This window comes from Martes martes (assembly GCF_963455335.1).
Source record: "Martes martes genome assembly, chromosome: 10".
Classification (NCBI taxonomy): domain Eukaryota; kingdom Metazoa; phylum Chordata; class Mammalia; order Carnivora; family Mustelidae; genus Martes; species Martes martes.
The window spans coordinates 46887036-46904801 of record NC_137898.1 but is presented as its reverse complement, the minus strand read 5'-3'; the positions used below and the strand labels follow the sequence as shown (position 1 = coordinate 46904801).

At 40.6% G+C, this 17766-nt stretch overlaps 1 protein-coding gene across 1 annotated transcript in view; it reads right to left on the bottom strand.

The window, feature by feature from the left end:
- The window catches only part of RRAS2 (RAS related 2), a 72014-nt gene that overhangs the window by 14006 nt on the left and 40242 nt on the right, over positions 1–17766 (bottom strand). Inside the window, exons 2-4 of the mRNA XM_080815290.1 lie at positions 2159–2246; positions 1143–1245; positions 862–970 (exon numbers count right to left, since the gene is read on the bottom strand). Of these exons, the coding sequence (XP_080671416.1) occupies positions 862–970; positions 1143–1245; positions 2159–2246 (300 nt within the window). The remainder of the gene's footprint in view (positions 1–861; positions 971–1142; positions 1246–2158; positions 2247–17766) is intronic.

The window sequence follows — 17766 nt, the reverse complement described above, 5'->3', positions numbered from 1 at the left end:
AGATTTGTATTAAATTATAGTTAACTACAAAATGGAAGGCTGTCCTCAGAGGTGTTCTCAACCCATTTTTCCTGATGTTTGCACTTTTCAAACAAAATCTTAAAAAATAACACAAAGCTATATAAAAACAGAAGACAATTTAAATACCAGCAAAAATTAAGAAACAACTTAAACAATTACATTTCCAGATGTAATTGTTTAGAGGCTAAACCCTGAAATGAAATAAAAAGACACAAAAAGAAACCCCAAGTGACCGGAGAGCCTGCACTAATTTACATCTGACTTTGTTCTGCTCGCCCACAAAAATATGAGTGGACAATATATACTCCAAATTTTTAAAATTTAATGTGAAATAAGTGGGTAAAGAAACAAGTGAGTATAATCTAGCCTACAACTAAATACTAAAAATCTTCTTCCCTTAGAGGTTACTGGTGTTAGATCCTGCCAGTGCAAAGAATGAACAGAATATTCCACCACTGATGGAACTCAGGGAAAACCCCAATACTGTCATTCAGGTCAAAGCTATTCTCTAAATGAAAGTAATTTAGCAGTAACACTGAAAAAACTTGGCCTATAATAAGGGTAACTTTAAGATGAGCTAACTGAATTAGAGTTTCGGAGATTATCCAAGAGATTATAACATGTGAATGGAGCTGGTACAAATACTCACAGGTTTACAGGGTCCACTGAAGTTCTGTGTAAATATATGTGAGAATTTGATTTCCCCAGATCCAGTGTGCCACGGTTAGCAGGTTTTCTGATCATGGCACTTTCAGTAGTTTCATGAAACACATCTATTCACCAATTCATCTTTTCGTGATTGTCAACAATGGGATTCCCAGCAGCAACACTCCTTCTCACCTGTCTTTGATGATCCAGATCTGCTTTATTACCAATTAAAATCATTGGAAACTCATCACGATCCTTCACTCTGAGAATCTGTCTTTGAAACTTATAGATTTCTTCGAAACTAAAACAGAAACAGACAAATCAATTTGCTCAAATATCGGAACGTGGCTAGTCTCACACCCCATTTAGTATCTCATTACTTTATCTTTTTCTCTAAAAACAAGAAGTCCAAATTCAATAAAATAGTGATCTAGGCATGAACAGAAGATCTGTATTTTAATACTGATACAAACCTGCCTCGATCTGTGACTGAAAAGACCAACAGGAAACCCTCGCCAGTTCTCATATACTGTTCTCTCATAGCTCCGAACTCTTCTTGTCCTGCTGTATCCAGAACTAAAGAGAAAACAACACATGTAGCCGTGTTCATGTTTTCATCTCATACATGGCTTCCCCACAAGGGCAGGCCCAATTAATGTGGGTCCTTCAGAGCACATCATACGTAGTGTAATAAAGACATGGCATTCTCATAGTGCTCTATTCCCGACACTAGAAACAAACATATCTCACAGCAGACAGCTTCAGAGTCATCTTCATCAGTACGGGTTGATTTTGTAGCTAGAATACATTAGCATACCAATTACAAGGTTAAAAATACCAAATACATCTAGGCAGATGGAGTCAGATCACCTCTGAAGTCACTTGAATGTTTTATCTCCTCCATGGAAAGAACTGAAAAAGATACCTGTAAATTCACGAAAGAAATCTTGGTCTACTCCCCACAAACACCACACTTAAAGTGCAGATGCTAATGTACCTCTTGATCTCTGGGAATGAAAGCATCGTGTCAATTAAAAGAACAGGACTATCTTTTGTGCAGATTTGGAGTTCGTGACCAAGCACAAAACCCTATTTGCTGCTGCCTCTGTGCTAAAAATTCTAAGCAAGTTAACAAATATTCAATCTTTTCTATATTTACTTCACCAATTTTAACATTTGCAGGAAAGCAGGAAGAGCTGAAACTTCATGTTTTTTTCCCGAATGTCCCCCAAAATACAACTTCAACAAGCTACAATGACAAGATTAATTTCACCAGCAAAAGTTCAACAATTACTGTTTTATATTACATTTACTGAGAAATATTTAAATATCCTAAAATGCTGATGCATCAATCAAAACTAATGCAGGAGGTGGGCTTGTGTTCAACACCACCTACAATATTTCCATTGTAGTGTGCAACTAGCAAAATGCCCAAGCTTACTTTTTAAAAACAGGCCATCAAACTATCAAATAAAGGCAGATCACTTACTATCTAGCCGGGCTGCTCTGTCGTCTATCACACACTGCTTTGTGTAGGAATCTTCGATGGTTGGGTCATAATCCGTTACAAAATAGGACTGTAAGAAAAATAATCTTTGTTTTAAATTTATGTTTACTTGTCTATCCAAGTACCAGTGTAACTTTATCAAATCCTACTTATCCAGAGTTAACAATGATATCTGCATTGTATTAAGGTTTATCCCACTATGCTGGCTTCCCACCCAATGAAATCTATTCAGAGCAGCTTCCAAGTAGAGAAAAGGTACTAAATATTTCTGAATTTTCCTATCTGATGTATGCAAGAAAACTGCCAAAGACCTACTACAGTTTTTTCATAATTATATACAATAATTTTTTCATAATTATATATACCCAAGATAATATATATCTAGATCTCATGTTCTTCCAAAACTAGAAAAATAGTCAGTTATAACCCAGGTCTATTTGCAACCCAGTTGTAAGCATCAGTCCTGAGAACAAAGCAGTCTGAAATAAAGGGAGACAACAAATAGGGATCTGGAAGATCCATGCCTCATGTTCATTTCTCCCCTTTTTCCTCACATCTTGTCTTTTTCCCATTCAGCTGCCTTGTGTATTATAAGGAAATTGGATTTCAGAAAATTTTTTTGGTAGGGATCTCAAACTTACTCTTTCACTGATATTTTTGTGGGTTTTTTCACCTCAACTTCTATTTCTGTCTTCTTTGGTTATTAGCAAAGCCTCCAAACTGTTATCTTCTGCAATCATCACCAGAGCAAAGGATAGTTAAGGCAGCAGAGTAAGAAGGGAGGAATCTCAGTGAGCCAGTTAAAAATGTTTGTGTATTAACACTTCACAATTTCTTCAAAGGTTTTAAAAAGAAAACAATGGCAAAAATAAGAATCTGAGAGAGAACTTATTCCCACTTCTGACAGAAGGGCACTAACTGGGACACTGACATCATCCTTCTTTTGTTCTGAGCCATCTCCTATGCTCTCCCCTCTTGACTGACTTCCTCAAAGCCTACTTTCCCACTGGCTCATTACCAAACGCAAGGGAATGACTTAGAGGAAGGCAGCTTGATGCTGAGAACCAGAGCCAAAAGGATTCAGCCATTCTTCAGGCAAGGCTTCCTAGCAACTGGACCTGCTGGCTCCAGGGACACAGCATTCTTAAGTGACAACCCTCCCCCCTCCCCCAGCATGTATCACAAACACCATAAAGCTACTCAGAAGTAGGTACTCTGAACAAGACAGTAAAGAAACCCCTGGTTGGGGAACTGGGGAGAGGATACTGATCTCCTTGCTACTATGACTTGATAAATTTTATGTTTGAAGGACAATTTCCACATTTTATTTATATTTTAGGATTAACTTTAATCGCAGAATTCAGTATCCATAATCCTATTTCCTTTTGAATGGTTTCACTGAAATGCGTGATTTTTCAAACAAAGTCTGTAAAAGAAACATTTACCAACAGGAGCAGCTTTGAGTAGAAAACCATCTCCATCACCACCCCACCCTTAAAAATTAACACATACCAAAGCAATACTGAACTTCTTTTTTGGCACCCAGATCTCTTCAAAAAGTGATACAACTGGCAATAATATCTTTGTACACACTATTCTAAACAACTTAAAACTGTAGTCTTTCCCCCAAGCAAGTCGGATAACCATATTGTTTATATCTTTTTAAGACTAGTTTCCTGAAACATGTTTCTCGGCAGAAATCTGATACTTCCTGGCATGCTTTCATCTTGTAAAACCTGAAATTCATTGACTACTCCCACACCTAAATGTGCTAAAATGTCCTGCACTGTCCCTCTCACTTTATCTGAAAAAAAAAAATGAACAAATATTAATATATTGTAGTTATGCATGATAACAAATTCATCTGATGTGACTTTTTTTATTTTCTCTACTGTGAGACAGAATTAAGACATTAACATATATAGACGATTATTGGGTTTAAGCAACTTTTAAGGCCATTAAAATAAATTATTTTTCCTTCTAGAGGCTATGGAAGTTTCACATTTTCTTTGTTCCTCTTAGCTCTTGAAACATGATCTTTTTTTTTTTTTAAGATTTTATTTATTTATTTGACAGAGAGAGATCACAAGCAGGCAGAGAGACAGGCAGAGAGAAGAGAGGAGGAAGCGGGCTCCCTGCTGAGCAGAGAGCCTGATGCGGGACTCGATCCCAGGACCCTGAGATCATGACCTGAGCTGAAGGGAAAGGCTTTAACCCACTGAGTAACCCAGGCGCCCCCCTCTTTTTTTTTAAGAGAGGGAGAGAGATGGGGAGGTAGAGAATCTCAAGCAGGCTCCACATCCAGCACAGAGCCATACGACGACTCGGGGACTTGAGCTCATGACCCTAAGGTCATGACCTGAGCTGAAATCAAGTTGGCCTCTTTTTTTTTTTTAAGATTTTATTTATTTATTTGACAATGAGAGAGAGAGAGAGAGAGCACAAGTAGGGGGAGCAGACAGAGAGAGAAACAGACTCCCCACTAGTAGGGAGCCTGATGTGGGGCTCAATCCCAGGACCACAGGACCATGACCCGAGCCAAAGGCAGACACTTAACAACTGAGCCACCCAGGCACCCCAACATAACTTTTTTTTAAAATTTTATTTATTTATTTGACAGAGAGAGAGATCACAAGTAGGCAGAGAGGCAGGCAGAGAGAGAAGAGGAAACAGGCTCCCTGCTGAGCAGAGAGTCTGACATGGGGCTCAATCCCAGGACCCTGAGATCATGACCTGAGCTGAAAGCAGAGGCTTAACCCATTGAGCCACCACCATATGTTGGTGGTATGTCCCACCCCAACATCTTAAGGTTGTAAGAATTTTGCCATTTTGCTAACAAACACGGGCACATAGTTATTCCACCAACATTTTTAAGACAAACTAATTGCTGGAATTTCTGGATATTTAGGTCCATATTTCATCTTCATTGTGTCCTGCTTTCAAAATGTGTCTGTAGGGACCATCATTTTGTTGCTATATATTGATTTTAGGAAGCCAGAAAGCATCTTCCTCCCTCATAAAAATCCATCCAAATAACAATGCTCCAGGGCCTGACTGACACAGAATTCAAGACCCCCTTTTCTCATAATGCCTGTAAGCCACAGATCAGAATGTGCCTAAAAAGAGCATTCTTCATTGCAGTTACCAAATATAATCATCAGCTCCCGCCGCAAAGACATAATGTTTCTGTTACTTAAACCTAGCTACCAGACATTTAAGGCAGCAAATTACCAACAAGAAATCAGTCTCTGGTGATGGACAGTCCTAGATTTGATTCGAACTCTGCTACTTTCTAGCTGTAGAACCTGAGACAAGTTACTTTACCTTTCTAACCTTTAACATCTGTAAAACAGGACAGTAACAAACCCTCCTGGGCCAGATAATTTCTTGGCATTATAAAGTGCCAAGACATGCTGATGACTGAAAAACGTTAACCACGCTGTATTATTTTTGTCACACAATTAGATGGTACGCGTTAGTGTTTTCATTCAAGTATAAAGACTTCTTAATCCTGGGAACAGCTGTAATAATTCCAATCCCGGTTATACTACAGACCAACCATGGCACTTGGCATCCAAAATGTGAATCAAGATAAAATCTCCTTATCTGGGGTTTTAGAGATTTTTCCTGGAATCTGAGCAGTAATTACATAGATAATCGCATAAGTAAAAATTCATCAAGCTGTACACAAGATGTGTACATTTTTTGTAATATATACAAATTAGACCTCTGTAAGGTACATAAATGTAATGGTTCCCTGCTGTTTACAGGATTCAGTGCTTTCTTTACACAGCATGCAAAGCCTCTAGTTTGATCCATACTGTTCACCATAAGAAGCCTTATTTTTCACCACTTGAAATCCTCAGCCAATTGCTCTTGCTCTCCTGGTTTCATTAGTTTGGTTGACAAGTATTTACAGAGCATAATGGGGACAAGGCCCAACGTTCACAGAGCCCCACTGCTTGTTACACTACATCCAGTGCTGCAATTAGGGGTTTGGAGAGCAGGGAGTAGAAATACACTGGCCAAGAAACTGCAACAGTTTCTAGCATGCCAATATCATGCTAGTTCACAAGGCAACAAAATTTAGGTGGCTTAAAGACTGCAGTCATGTACAGGAACTATGTGCACATTCACTTATAAACACAGTCCAGCAATCTGCCAGAAAACAGTCTCTGTCCTGAGACTGAAGAAGTTGCCAAGCATAGTCCAGAAAGGATATTCTATAGCAGAAATCAAGAAAAAAAAAATAGTAGGCACAGTATCGCACAACAGAAGGCAGTAGAGAACACACTGAAAGGGGAAGAAGAGCAGAGAGAAAGTACTTTGCTTTCTTGGTATCACAGGAAAGGATGCATGGAGGAGGACCCTGGCCAGAAACAAAGGGAATGCCTGCTTTCAAAGGGCAAGATGCCTTCCAGGTAGTATGAAGGGAAATGGACATAAGTCTCCTTAAGGTTGTTAAGATTTATGGAGAAAAGTTTAGGATCAGGGAAGCTACCTCCATTCAGACAGGAGTCAATTTCCCCTTGATAAAATCTGGTCTGGGTAAGGTTGTCAGAAGCCCTTAACAATGTCAAGAGCATTATGGTGTGATGGCAGGGATAGTATTCCTGATTATACGCCACTAGATTGCACAAGAGGAATTCTGCTTGGCCTAAGAGAACTGCCAGCTCACTATCTTCCCATTCAAAGCAGCTACCTTAAGGAAGAAAAGAAGGGGAAAGGACAGGAAAGAGAATGAGCTGAGGCCACTTCTGCATTTAGGGGGCAGGAGTGAAAGCCCACTTTCTCCTGACCCCCTGCTACCGGTGAAAGTGTAGTTCCCCAGCACTGCCACAGAGCGGTGCCTGGTCTACACAATGGGATGGGTAATTTACAGGAGATTTGTGAAAACTCTGTAAATCCAGCACACTGGTTAAGTTTACTGCCCTTGCATATAAGAAGGACGGGAGGCTAGATCAAAGGTGCCACTGGGGAGTTGTAAACAAATGAAAGGGCATTTCTAAGCATAGTGCCATTCTCAGGAGAGTCTCAGGAGTCTTCTAAAAACATGGGGTACAGGAAGGAAAGGGAGACTTTTAGTAACATCTAGTTCAGCTCAACCTTCTTCCTGAACACTATATACAGAATCCACATCATAAAATATTCTAGATACAGAATTCCGTGGTTCTCTGCTCCCTTCCATTTCAAGTCAGTATTTTCCTATTCTTCATTCTATCCACAAAACTTGTATAATGTTTTTAAAATCACGATAAAATAAACCAAAACAGGAGGTTTCATAAGGGCTCATTTTCTTATAAAAGCCTTTGCTGGAGGCAGCCCAAGGAAAAGAAGATGTGTATGGGCACCAGAGTCTGAGAAACCTGAAATTCAAATCCAGATGCCATTTCCACTTTCTAGCTGTTTTGAGTCCTTGGGGCAACTGATTTAACATCTCTAAAGCCCATTTCTCAACAGAAAGGATAAGCGCAGGGATAATTTAAGGAGCGCATGTCCCAGTGCCCACTTTAGATGGGGCTCTGTAGGATCATGGGAAAAAAGAAACCTTCCAGAGAGAAATTGGGGGGGTGGCGCGAGAAGCAGACCAGAGGGACGGAAGAGCTGGGGTCGCCAGTGAGCGCGTTGGATGCCAGGTTCTCCGCAGGCTAGGAGTGTCTGCTGAGCTCATGCAGCTTCATCCCACCACCGTGTCCTAGCGTGCAGGGCCTCTGGGGAGGCAGTGCGGTGGAGTGGAAAGAGCCTGAGATGAAAGTCAGACAGACCAGAGTACAGCGCTCTACTTTTACTACCTGTGGCAAATTAGAGCATCTCATCTTCCAGGTAGTCATGCGCAGTGTCCCACTTTAGAAGGTTTTAACCTGGTTCCATCCAGAAGCTCAAGGAAACACTACTGTCTTCTGAAGTGCAGATTCCTAACTATGTAGCCATGTTCTTTTCTGCTCTGCTAGGGACCCACAGATTCACATACTATTGCTCATGCTCTGCCAAACACCAGGGGATACATGTCAAGTTCTCAGAATGATTCTACTAAAGCCTCCCCTATCATTTGGCTTCACTGAAAGGGACTTAAGAGAAGTATCCTCCTCTCCAGAAGCTGTGTGTGGAGATGGGGAAAGACACGGAACACACCACTTACTAACAGTTCTCTCCAAAAACATCCTTGTCTTAGAACCCTTAACTCTCCACACTTTTACTTCCTGGAGATAAGGTATGGGCGAAATGTACAAAACCAATTTAAAGCCACCCTCCATGTAAGTCCTTGAAATAGGAGGGTAACTTGGTAACTACTGCTTTATTCTCAGCCTCTGAGCTTCAAGAGAGAATAAAATAGGTTAGAGTTCCAGTTAAAGCCCTGTTACATACTTCCAACTAGATCTGATATATCCACAGCGTAGTTCATGCTTCTTAGAACTTCCTTGAGTTAAGCAAGGTACCCTGTACATAGTTAGAACCTCAAAATACTGGCCATTAGGAAAGCCAGTCATTCAGAAGATTGTACTGAGAGGTCAGAAATTGATTTCCCAGAGCACAATGAGGACCTGGTTAGCCATCCATCAGTAGCCTCTATCTGCTAACACAAGAGCAGTGCAAATTCCTCTGGTAACACTAGAGAAGGCTGTAGCAACTTCAGGCAGCTGAGGCCAGAGTCAGGCTCTTCCTGGTGTCACTTTTTAACAGCAGCTGTCAAGTCACAGAGAACCTTTGTTCCCGCAACACCCTCCCTTATTGTTATGTCAAACGTCTCCAATATGCCTGATATTCCTTCAGGCAAGGACAGTTCTTCCTGACTGAAATTAGTATTTCATTTCATCTAACAAGTATAATTATGGAGATCCCCTTAATGGATCCTCCAGGACTCTAACACAGAATAAAAGGTACCCTAAGTCCTTTTAGTCTCTTTTTAACAAAACTTCGGCCTTCAGTCAATGTGGCTAATTGTCTCAGATTATCCAAAGCCACCGTGTGCCTTTCATGTGACTTCTGTGCAGTCTCAGGGGTGCACACCTCCTGTGAAGTACCTGGTTGCAAATCAGTGGGCCTGGTATGCAATAAGAAAAAGTACAGTACAAAGTCAACTTATAAACTGCTTCTACTTCAAAAGTCTGTTTCTAAGTCAGTTAGCTGGTGCTCATTTCCCCAAGGAAAAACTATTCTCATCTGTGTTTAGGTCTGTAAAGCCAGACCACAAAAGCTACCAGTGAAATACAGTCCTGAGCCATATTAACCCTGAGTTCTATTCTAATCTCTATAGCAGAGGCATTTGGCCCAAGAGACAGAGAGGGAATTTCCTTTCCTTTCCCAATGTAGAGAGCCAGGCTGAAGCGACACCAAGAAGGGAAAGCCTGTCTTTGGGGCACCCCTTAGACACCCCGGCTACGCCATCCTGCCCTAACTCTCCGCTACCTCATTCTTATCCTAGCATTTGCTTCCCTCTGATAACATTCTAGGTACAAAACCACTTACCTATCTGCCCACTGTTCCTTCCACTTTCCACTCTCAAATTAACCATAACAGTCCCCTCAGGAGAGCGAGAGCTCATCCAGAGACACGAGGTGGAAAATGATCAGTCCAAATTAGAGTGCGCTGCAGTAGGAGCTCACCCCAATCCTTCCAGTGATGCTTGTTCTTTTAAAAAGCAAAATCTAAACCAAAAAGAATCTTTAGTAACATTTTCTGCACAGGTCAAAAAGAAAAGAAAAGCTTCAAACTCTGTGAAAGGAAAATTATTCAGGGAGGTAAACCACCATTTCATGATGTCAGCTCCCCAAAGGGAGTGTCAGCTTACTGTTCAAAGCTTTTATCCTTCCAAACCCAAGGCTCAAAAGGAAAAGAAGGGAAGAGAAAGGTTCTCCTCTTTCTTCTTTCACTTCCCTCCACCAACCCTATCACAACTTGTAAAACTAACCTATTGGATGGACAAAAATGTTTAGTTCACAGTACCAGTGAGGCGATTTTTGATAAAGGGAACTGAGGGCCCTGCCATGGTGATAGCCACTGTTCATATATATACAGACCATCGGTAGGTACAAGCCTAACTCAGGTACTGCTTACACAACTACACACCCCTCCCTCAGAGCTACCATAGTATTTAGAAACCAGCTGGCAACAGTAAGCCAGTGGCCTCTATCATGCAGCATAATAGAGCTTATTTTCCTTGTCTGAACTTAGTATTCATTTGCTCTCAACCTCCAGTAACTACAATTTTATTTTGAAAGATAATGTACAAAGCCTAAATGAAGTTTTAAGGATAAGACTTAATTTTCTTAAAGCACAGTGACAATTGGCACAGACAGAAGTAATAAACAGAAGGCCATATAAGCCTGTGAATGTTATGTACACATTAATAGCTCATATTGTCCCCATGGGAAATCTGAATAAATCCCATGACATTCCTTTTAACACACCAGGTCTTGATTGTGTCTTTGGGTTCTTGCCTTGACTGGACCTATCTCCTAGGGAATTTCCAGATCCACCCTATCCTGTCCATCCTGACAGCTATTAACTTAGTTAAGTTAGTTAGCCTTCCTTACCTCCACCCTTATGTGGACCAAACCTGCCTAAACAACATTAACACTGGCCTCTGTAGGACATTTCCAATGAAGACGACAGTCCTTGACCTCTGGGGCATGCAACTGTTCAGGCCTCCCCTGGGTTCTATTTCTGTATCCTTTCCTAGAGAGGATATAGAGGATATAGAGATATCAGGGTCCTCCCTCTGATGGGGGTCCCCACCACAAAGACCTCGGGGCGAATACGGATTTAGGCAGGAAGCATTTTCAAACATTACAAGATCCACAGAGTTTCAGCATTGTTAGTTCTTACTCATCTGACCTTGGCAGGACAGTAATAGTAGCTGATAACTGCTACTGTTTTATTCCCAACCCAGACATCATAATCTCTCCTCCCTCTTCTCAGGACTTTCCCCATCAACATGCGTTCCAGCTCTTATAATTGGCTGCTTCTACCCTTAACTCTTTTCTTATACAGATAATCTGCTACATATGTAATCCAGGCCATTCCCAGAACTAGGACCACTTTTTGTTTTTAAGAGCATTACTGGAATATAATTAACATACCAGAAAATTCACCCATTTAAAGGACACTGGTCAACAGTTTTTAGTAATTCACAAGGTCGTGACATGGTCATCAAGATCTAATTCCAGGGGCGCCTGGGTGGCTCAGTGGGTTAAAGCCTCTGCCTTCAGCTCGGGTCATGATCCCAGGGTCCTGGGATCGAGCCCCACATCGGGCTCTCTGCTCCGCAGGGAGCCTGCTTCCTCCTCTCTCTCTGCCTGCTTCTCTGCCTGCTTATGATCTCTGTCTGTCGAATAAATAAATAAAATCTTTAAAAAAAAAAAAAAAAAGATCTAATTCCAGAACATTTTCATCAACCCCAAGAGGAATCCCACATCCCTCAGCAGGCATATCCCTTACCCTCCATCCTCTCCCAACCCTAGGGCCACTAAACCAACAATCTACTTTCTGTCTCTATCAACATGCCTGCTCAGGACATTTCATATAAATCCAAACATGTAATATCTGGTCTTTTTTTTTTTTTAAGATTTTATTTGTTTATTTGACAGAGATCACAAGTAGGCAGAGAGGCAGAGAGAGAGGAGGAAGCAGGCTCCCCATGGAATAGAGAGCCCGATGAGGGGCTCGATCCCAGGACCCTGGGATCATGACCTGAGCCGAAGGCAGAGGCTTTAACCCACTGAGCCACCCAGGCGCCCCATATCTGGTCTTTTTGTGTCTGGCCTCTTTTACTTATTAGCATATGTTTTCAACATCCATCCACATCACAGCACACATCAGCACTTCACTTCTCATTCCTTTGCTGTGGTGTGTCGCCATATGGATAGATCATACCATATTTACCCGTCCATTGGATAATGGACATTGGAGTTGTTTTTACATTTTGGCTATTATAAATGATGCTGCCATGAACATTCATATACAATCTTTTGGGTGAACATAAGTTTTCACTTTTCTCGGGTACATTTCTAGCACTGGAATTGCTGGGTCATACCGTTAACTTGAAGAACTGCCAAACTCTCTTCTGAAGTAGGTGTGCCATTTTACATTCCCATCAGCAGTGTTTGAGGGGTCTAACTTCTTAGTATCTTACCAATACTTGTCACAGAACATGTATCTTTTTGATTCTAGTCATCCTAGTGGATGTACAGTAATATCTCCTTATATTTTTTAAGTAATTTTTTTGTAACCTCTACACCCAATGTGGGGCTCAAATTTATAACCCTGAGATCAGGATTCATACGCTCTATCAAATGAGCCACCCAGGTGCCCCTCCTTGCAGTTCTGACTGAAATTTCCGTAATGGGATGTTGAGTATCTTTTCACATACTTACTGGCCATTTGTGGACCTTCTTGGGAGAAATGTCTGTTCAAATCTTTGCCCCCTTTTAAATTGCATTGTCTTTTTACTGTTCAGTTTAAGAGTTCTTTATATATTCTAGATACAGGGACACCTGGGTGGCTCAGTCAGTTAAGCGTCTGCCTTCAGCTCTGGTCATGATCCCAGGGTTCTGGGATCATATTCTGCATAGGGTTCCTTGCTCAGCAGGGAGCCTGCCTCTCCCTCTGCCTGCTGCTTCCCCTGCTCATGCATGTGTGTGCAAGCTCTCTCTCTCTCTGACAAATATAATCTTTTTTATATATATATATTAGATGTATATGTATATATATGTATGATGTACATGCATCATTTGCAAAATTTTTTCCCATAGCCCCACTACTTCAAAGTCTTCCCACTATGAATTAGCACACAGTTCCTTAACCTCTACCCTGGGCCAAAGTCCTGTTACCCACAAACAATCCGCCTTAATTCCAACTTCTATATACCCAGATTTGTGGGTAATATCTGCCCTTGTGCTCCATCACCAACTACACTATCCTTTTACTTTGTGATGGTTCTGCTGTACTGACTGCTGCTTAGAACAAAACTTCCATTATATGAACTCCACTAACACCCAACCAGCCCACCACAAGCCTGAACTTTCCTCATTACACTGAACTTCCTCTGCCTGTACCATGCCCTAGCACAGTTCCCCTGTGCCAGTTTGTGGCATCACCCTACTTCATCAAATCTAATAAGATGCCATTGATTTTAAGACCAACATTATCTCATGTGCCATGAAAGGAAGGAAAAAAAAAAAACCACCAAAACAACTACAGCATGTCTTTGATTATGAGCCTCTGAATGTCAAAGATACTAGAATGTAGAGGAAATTTTTTTCTTAGAATTAATGAAATACAGTAGCTCTAGACAACAATTCTGTAAGGCTGGTATTGTTGCTCTAGATGAGATCACTGAGGCTTAGTGGTTACATGACCTGCCAAATGTCACAAAGTTAGTAGACTGGTAAAACACAGAACCAAATTCAGGTCTGACTCCAAAGCAATACTGCTTCCATTACACCTTCTTTAATCTGTCATATTAACATCAAAGCATAAAACATGCACCAGTTTAAAAAACAAATTCTGTCACTCTTAAAGTAACTTATTTTTAAAATTATAAGCTGCTATTGCCAAATAGAAAAAGCAATTAAAAGGTCTTTCATTCAAAATGAAAACACTCCATTTCTACACCAAGAATAAAGGCCTAAAAAAACACATATATACACATTTCATAAACACATATATAAAAGAATAAAGGTCTAAGGATGGTAATATAAGAAACATATACTCTTTGATCTAGCAATTTCACTTCTAGAAATGTATCCTACCAATATATCTGTATATGTAAGAAATGACATATGCAAGGTCATTTATTATTGAATTTCTTTTAATCTAAAAGACTGGAAACAACTTAAATGTCCTTCAGTAAATGGCAGCTTAAATTATAAAGCACTCATTCAATATGAATGCTGCTCTTAAAAAAAAGAATGACTTCATGTACTAATAATATAGAGGAATCTGCAAGATATGCTGTTAAATAAACACAGTTTACCTATTTGCTTTATTGCGCATAAAGTATCTCTGGAAGGTATCATTACTTATGGGAAGAATCCGACCTGGAAGTTGTGAGACAGGAGTAGGAGGGAAATTTTTTGTTGGTTTTGAAATCTGAAACATGTGAATCAAGGGGAAATAACTAGATGGATTAAACACAAACTCTTTAGTAATAAAACCTGAGCATGGGAGTGTGAAGAAGTCTGGAGTCTAGTCCCAGCTCTGCAACAACAAGGTAAGTGCCCCTGGAGGAGTCAACCTCCTTCTTGGCTCCTAGGGTAAATGAGGAATTTGCTCTGTCTGATCTTTTAAGACACCAGCTGTCTAATTTCATTAGGACATATTTAGCTCCTACACTGTGTCAAACAGAATTTGTAGGTGCTATCAAGAATTCCTTTGTTTTATGTGTGTGGCATAACAGAAAGAATATCACGGTTTAAAATCAAGGTTTCCTTACAGCTCTAGCTACCACTAGTTTCTAGCTCTAGAATTTGCAGCAAATCACATCAGGTACTATTACCTGGGAAGCTGAGGTTCTAGCTATCTTCACAAGTCTGTTACAAGGAGTCAAATCAGACACCCAAATATTTTCTGAGGTTTTTACACCACTATGTGAAATGTAAAATGTGTGTGTGTGTGTGTGTGTGTGTGTGTGTGTAGAGAGAGAGAGAGAGAGAATGAATCCCCCTTCACATATTATAAATGAAGTATAAGAACATGGGTTTTGGAATCTGTCAGGCCTGGATATCTCACTTAACTGATATGTAATCTTGGGAAGGTTACCTAAAATCTCTTAAATAAATCTTAAATCTCAATTTCCTGACCTATCAGATGGCCACAGTGATTCTCATTTGAAAGGGCTATTGTAGAGATTAAATGACACTTAAAAAAAAAAAGATTAAATGACACTGTCAAGTACCCAGTACACAGCTTAGCCCAAAACAGGCATTTAAAATTTGGTTCTCTTAAAAAAAAATTTGGTTCTCTTGGGGCACCTGGGTAGCTCTGTCAGTTAAGCGTCTGCCTTCAGCTCAGGTCATTCTCCCAGAGTCCTGGGATCGAGTCTCGGATCTGGCTCCCTGCTCAGGGAGGAGCCAGCTTCTCCCTCTCCCTCTGCCACTCCCCCTGCTTGTGCTCTCTCCCTCTCACTTGCTCTCAAATAAATAAAGAAAATGTTTTTTAATCAATCAATCAATCAATCAATCAGACCTGTTTTTCTTCCTTTCCAAACTTAGAAACAAAGGCTGCCCCATAAAGCAGGTAGCTGACCAACTTGCTTCCAGCTGTACCTTTTGCTCCCCAGGGCCTGGCTGGTTACTTCCCTTTTCATTTCCTTTCCCTTCTATCCACTACCACCTACAAATATCCTAAAACTTGTCTTCATTTGTTATCTCACAGAACGGAGAACGAATGGTCTGTTGGAGCAAAACTGGAAGTAAAGGGGGTTGGTAATTTTCACAGTCCATATTTTACTAAACTTTTTAAAAAAATTCCACATGATGGGTGCCTGAGTGGCTCAGGTCTTGATCCTGAATCAAGCCCCGCGTCGGGCTCCCGGCTTGGCTAGAAGCCTGCCTCTCCCTCTCCCTGCCACTCCTTCTGCTTGTGCCTGCTCTCGCTCGCTCTCTTTCTTTCTCTGCCAAATAGACAAATAAAAATCTCAAAAAAAAAAAAAAAATTCCACATGAATCTTGCTTAGGGTCATTCACTGACCCACTCAATGTACAAATGCTAACCAAGCAACTATGATGTGTCAAGAGCAGAGGATGCGATCTCAGCTCTCATGGGGCTGGCAGTTTTGTGAAGGTTGACCATCAACATATAAATAAGCAAAACAGCAATAGGAACGGGTATGTGAACTCTAAAGGAAAATAAAGGGGGCTGACAGTAGCAGGAACCAGCAAGGAGAATGTGATATTGCATAAGAGAGCCACAAAGGGCTTCGCTGGCAATGTGACATTTCAGAATAAAATCCTAGATCAGTGGAAGGAGTCAGCCATGCTGTTACATGGGGAAGATCACCGCAGGCAGAGAGAATTACGTTAAAGGTAGTAAGGTGAGAGAGTGGGTGACATGTCTGAGGAACAGCAAGGAGGCGAGTGTGCCTACAACAGAATGAATGACAGGGAAAACAGCACATTGAGTTCAGAAAGTTCACAGAGGCAGTCAAAGCCTTGTAGGCCATGGTTAAGGACTTGGATTTTATTCTAAATAAAATAAAAAGCACAGCAGAGTTTGATGCTCTGATCTTATTCTATACTGGCTATTGCCTTCCTTTCCCAGTCTTGCTATGCAAGGGACAGACGTCTTCTTTCTGATACTTCCTTTCACTGGGATTAGCCAAGAACCACCTCACATGGCAATCAAAGCAGGGTGTATGTACACTCTGCTTACAACCCCCTTTAAGATGTTGTGGCAAAAGATTTCTATTGATTCAAGGAGGAAAAAAAAAAGTAAAAGCACTTCAAACATATTTAGGAAAATGTAGGTCAATTATACTTGGAAGTTATTTCAGCAATATATTTTTAATGTGCTTTATCATTTCATAGAAAGATATAAATGAAGAATATTAACACTGTAATATGGATCTGAAGAGTACCCATGGTCTATTAAGTTCATTCATTCAACAAATATGTGTTGAGTATTTACTGCATAGAGCTGGTACAGTCCTAAGTGAGAATAAAACTGATGTGCTCCTGGAGCTTTTGGAGCTTACAACTTAGTAGCAGAGACAATACACAGCAAGCAGAATAAAGACGACAGTTTATTTTTTGAGAGAGAGGGAGGTGAGAGGCAGAGGGAGAGGGAGAATCCCAAGCAGGCTTGAACTTACAATCCTGAGATCATGACCTGAAATCAAGGGTCAGACGCTCAACTGACTGAGCCACCCGGGAGGCCCCAAGATGACAATTTTTGAAATAAGTACTACAAAACAAAACAGACTCATGTGGATAGTGAATGGATAGAAGAAGGGACTTGTTTTTTAAAATTACATTACCAAATACTGTAGCCATGGGTCTACAGCATGACTGAACTTGCGGGGGGGGGGGGGGTGCCTTACGGAACCTCTTATCCTAATAATAAGAACTAAATTTCTCATGGTTTTCATCTCAAGGTGGGAGGAGAATGCTCTCACCAGAGGTTCTCTCCAAACTACATGCCAGAAGGATGGGCCAGCACTTTTCAGAAAGTGGCTCTGTCTACTCTCACCAAAGACTACTCTTCTTCTGACTGTTTAACCTCATTTATCCACCCAGCAATTCTTTCTATGAAATCCATCCTTCAAATCAGACTAGATCAGTGGATAAGTTTAAACTCCTTTAAGTGGAGATAAACATGGTTCATATCAAAAGGAAGCATATAAACAACCATCTTACAAAAATACCCAAATATGTAGATTTTAAAAGTCAAGAGCTAAAAGGCATGTGTTCATAGAATTTAAGACTTTGCTCACACCATTTAAAGTCCCAAATTATAGCTTGTCTATATGCGCACAGCCTAATTTCACAGTACATATGCCACATCAACTGCAAACCACACAAAGAGAAAACAAACATGTAACTAAATTTTGAATCACATTTCTATGTACATAGGTCAGATACTATTCTTCCCTT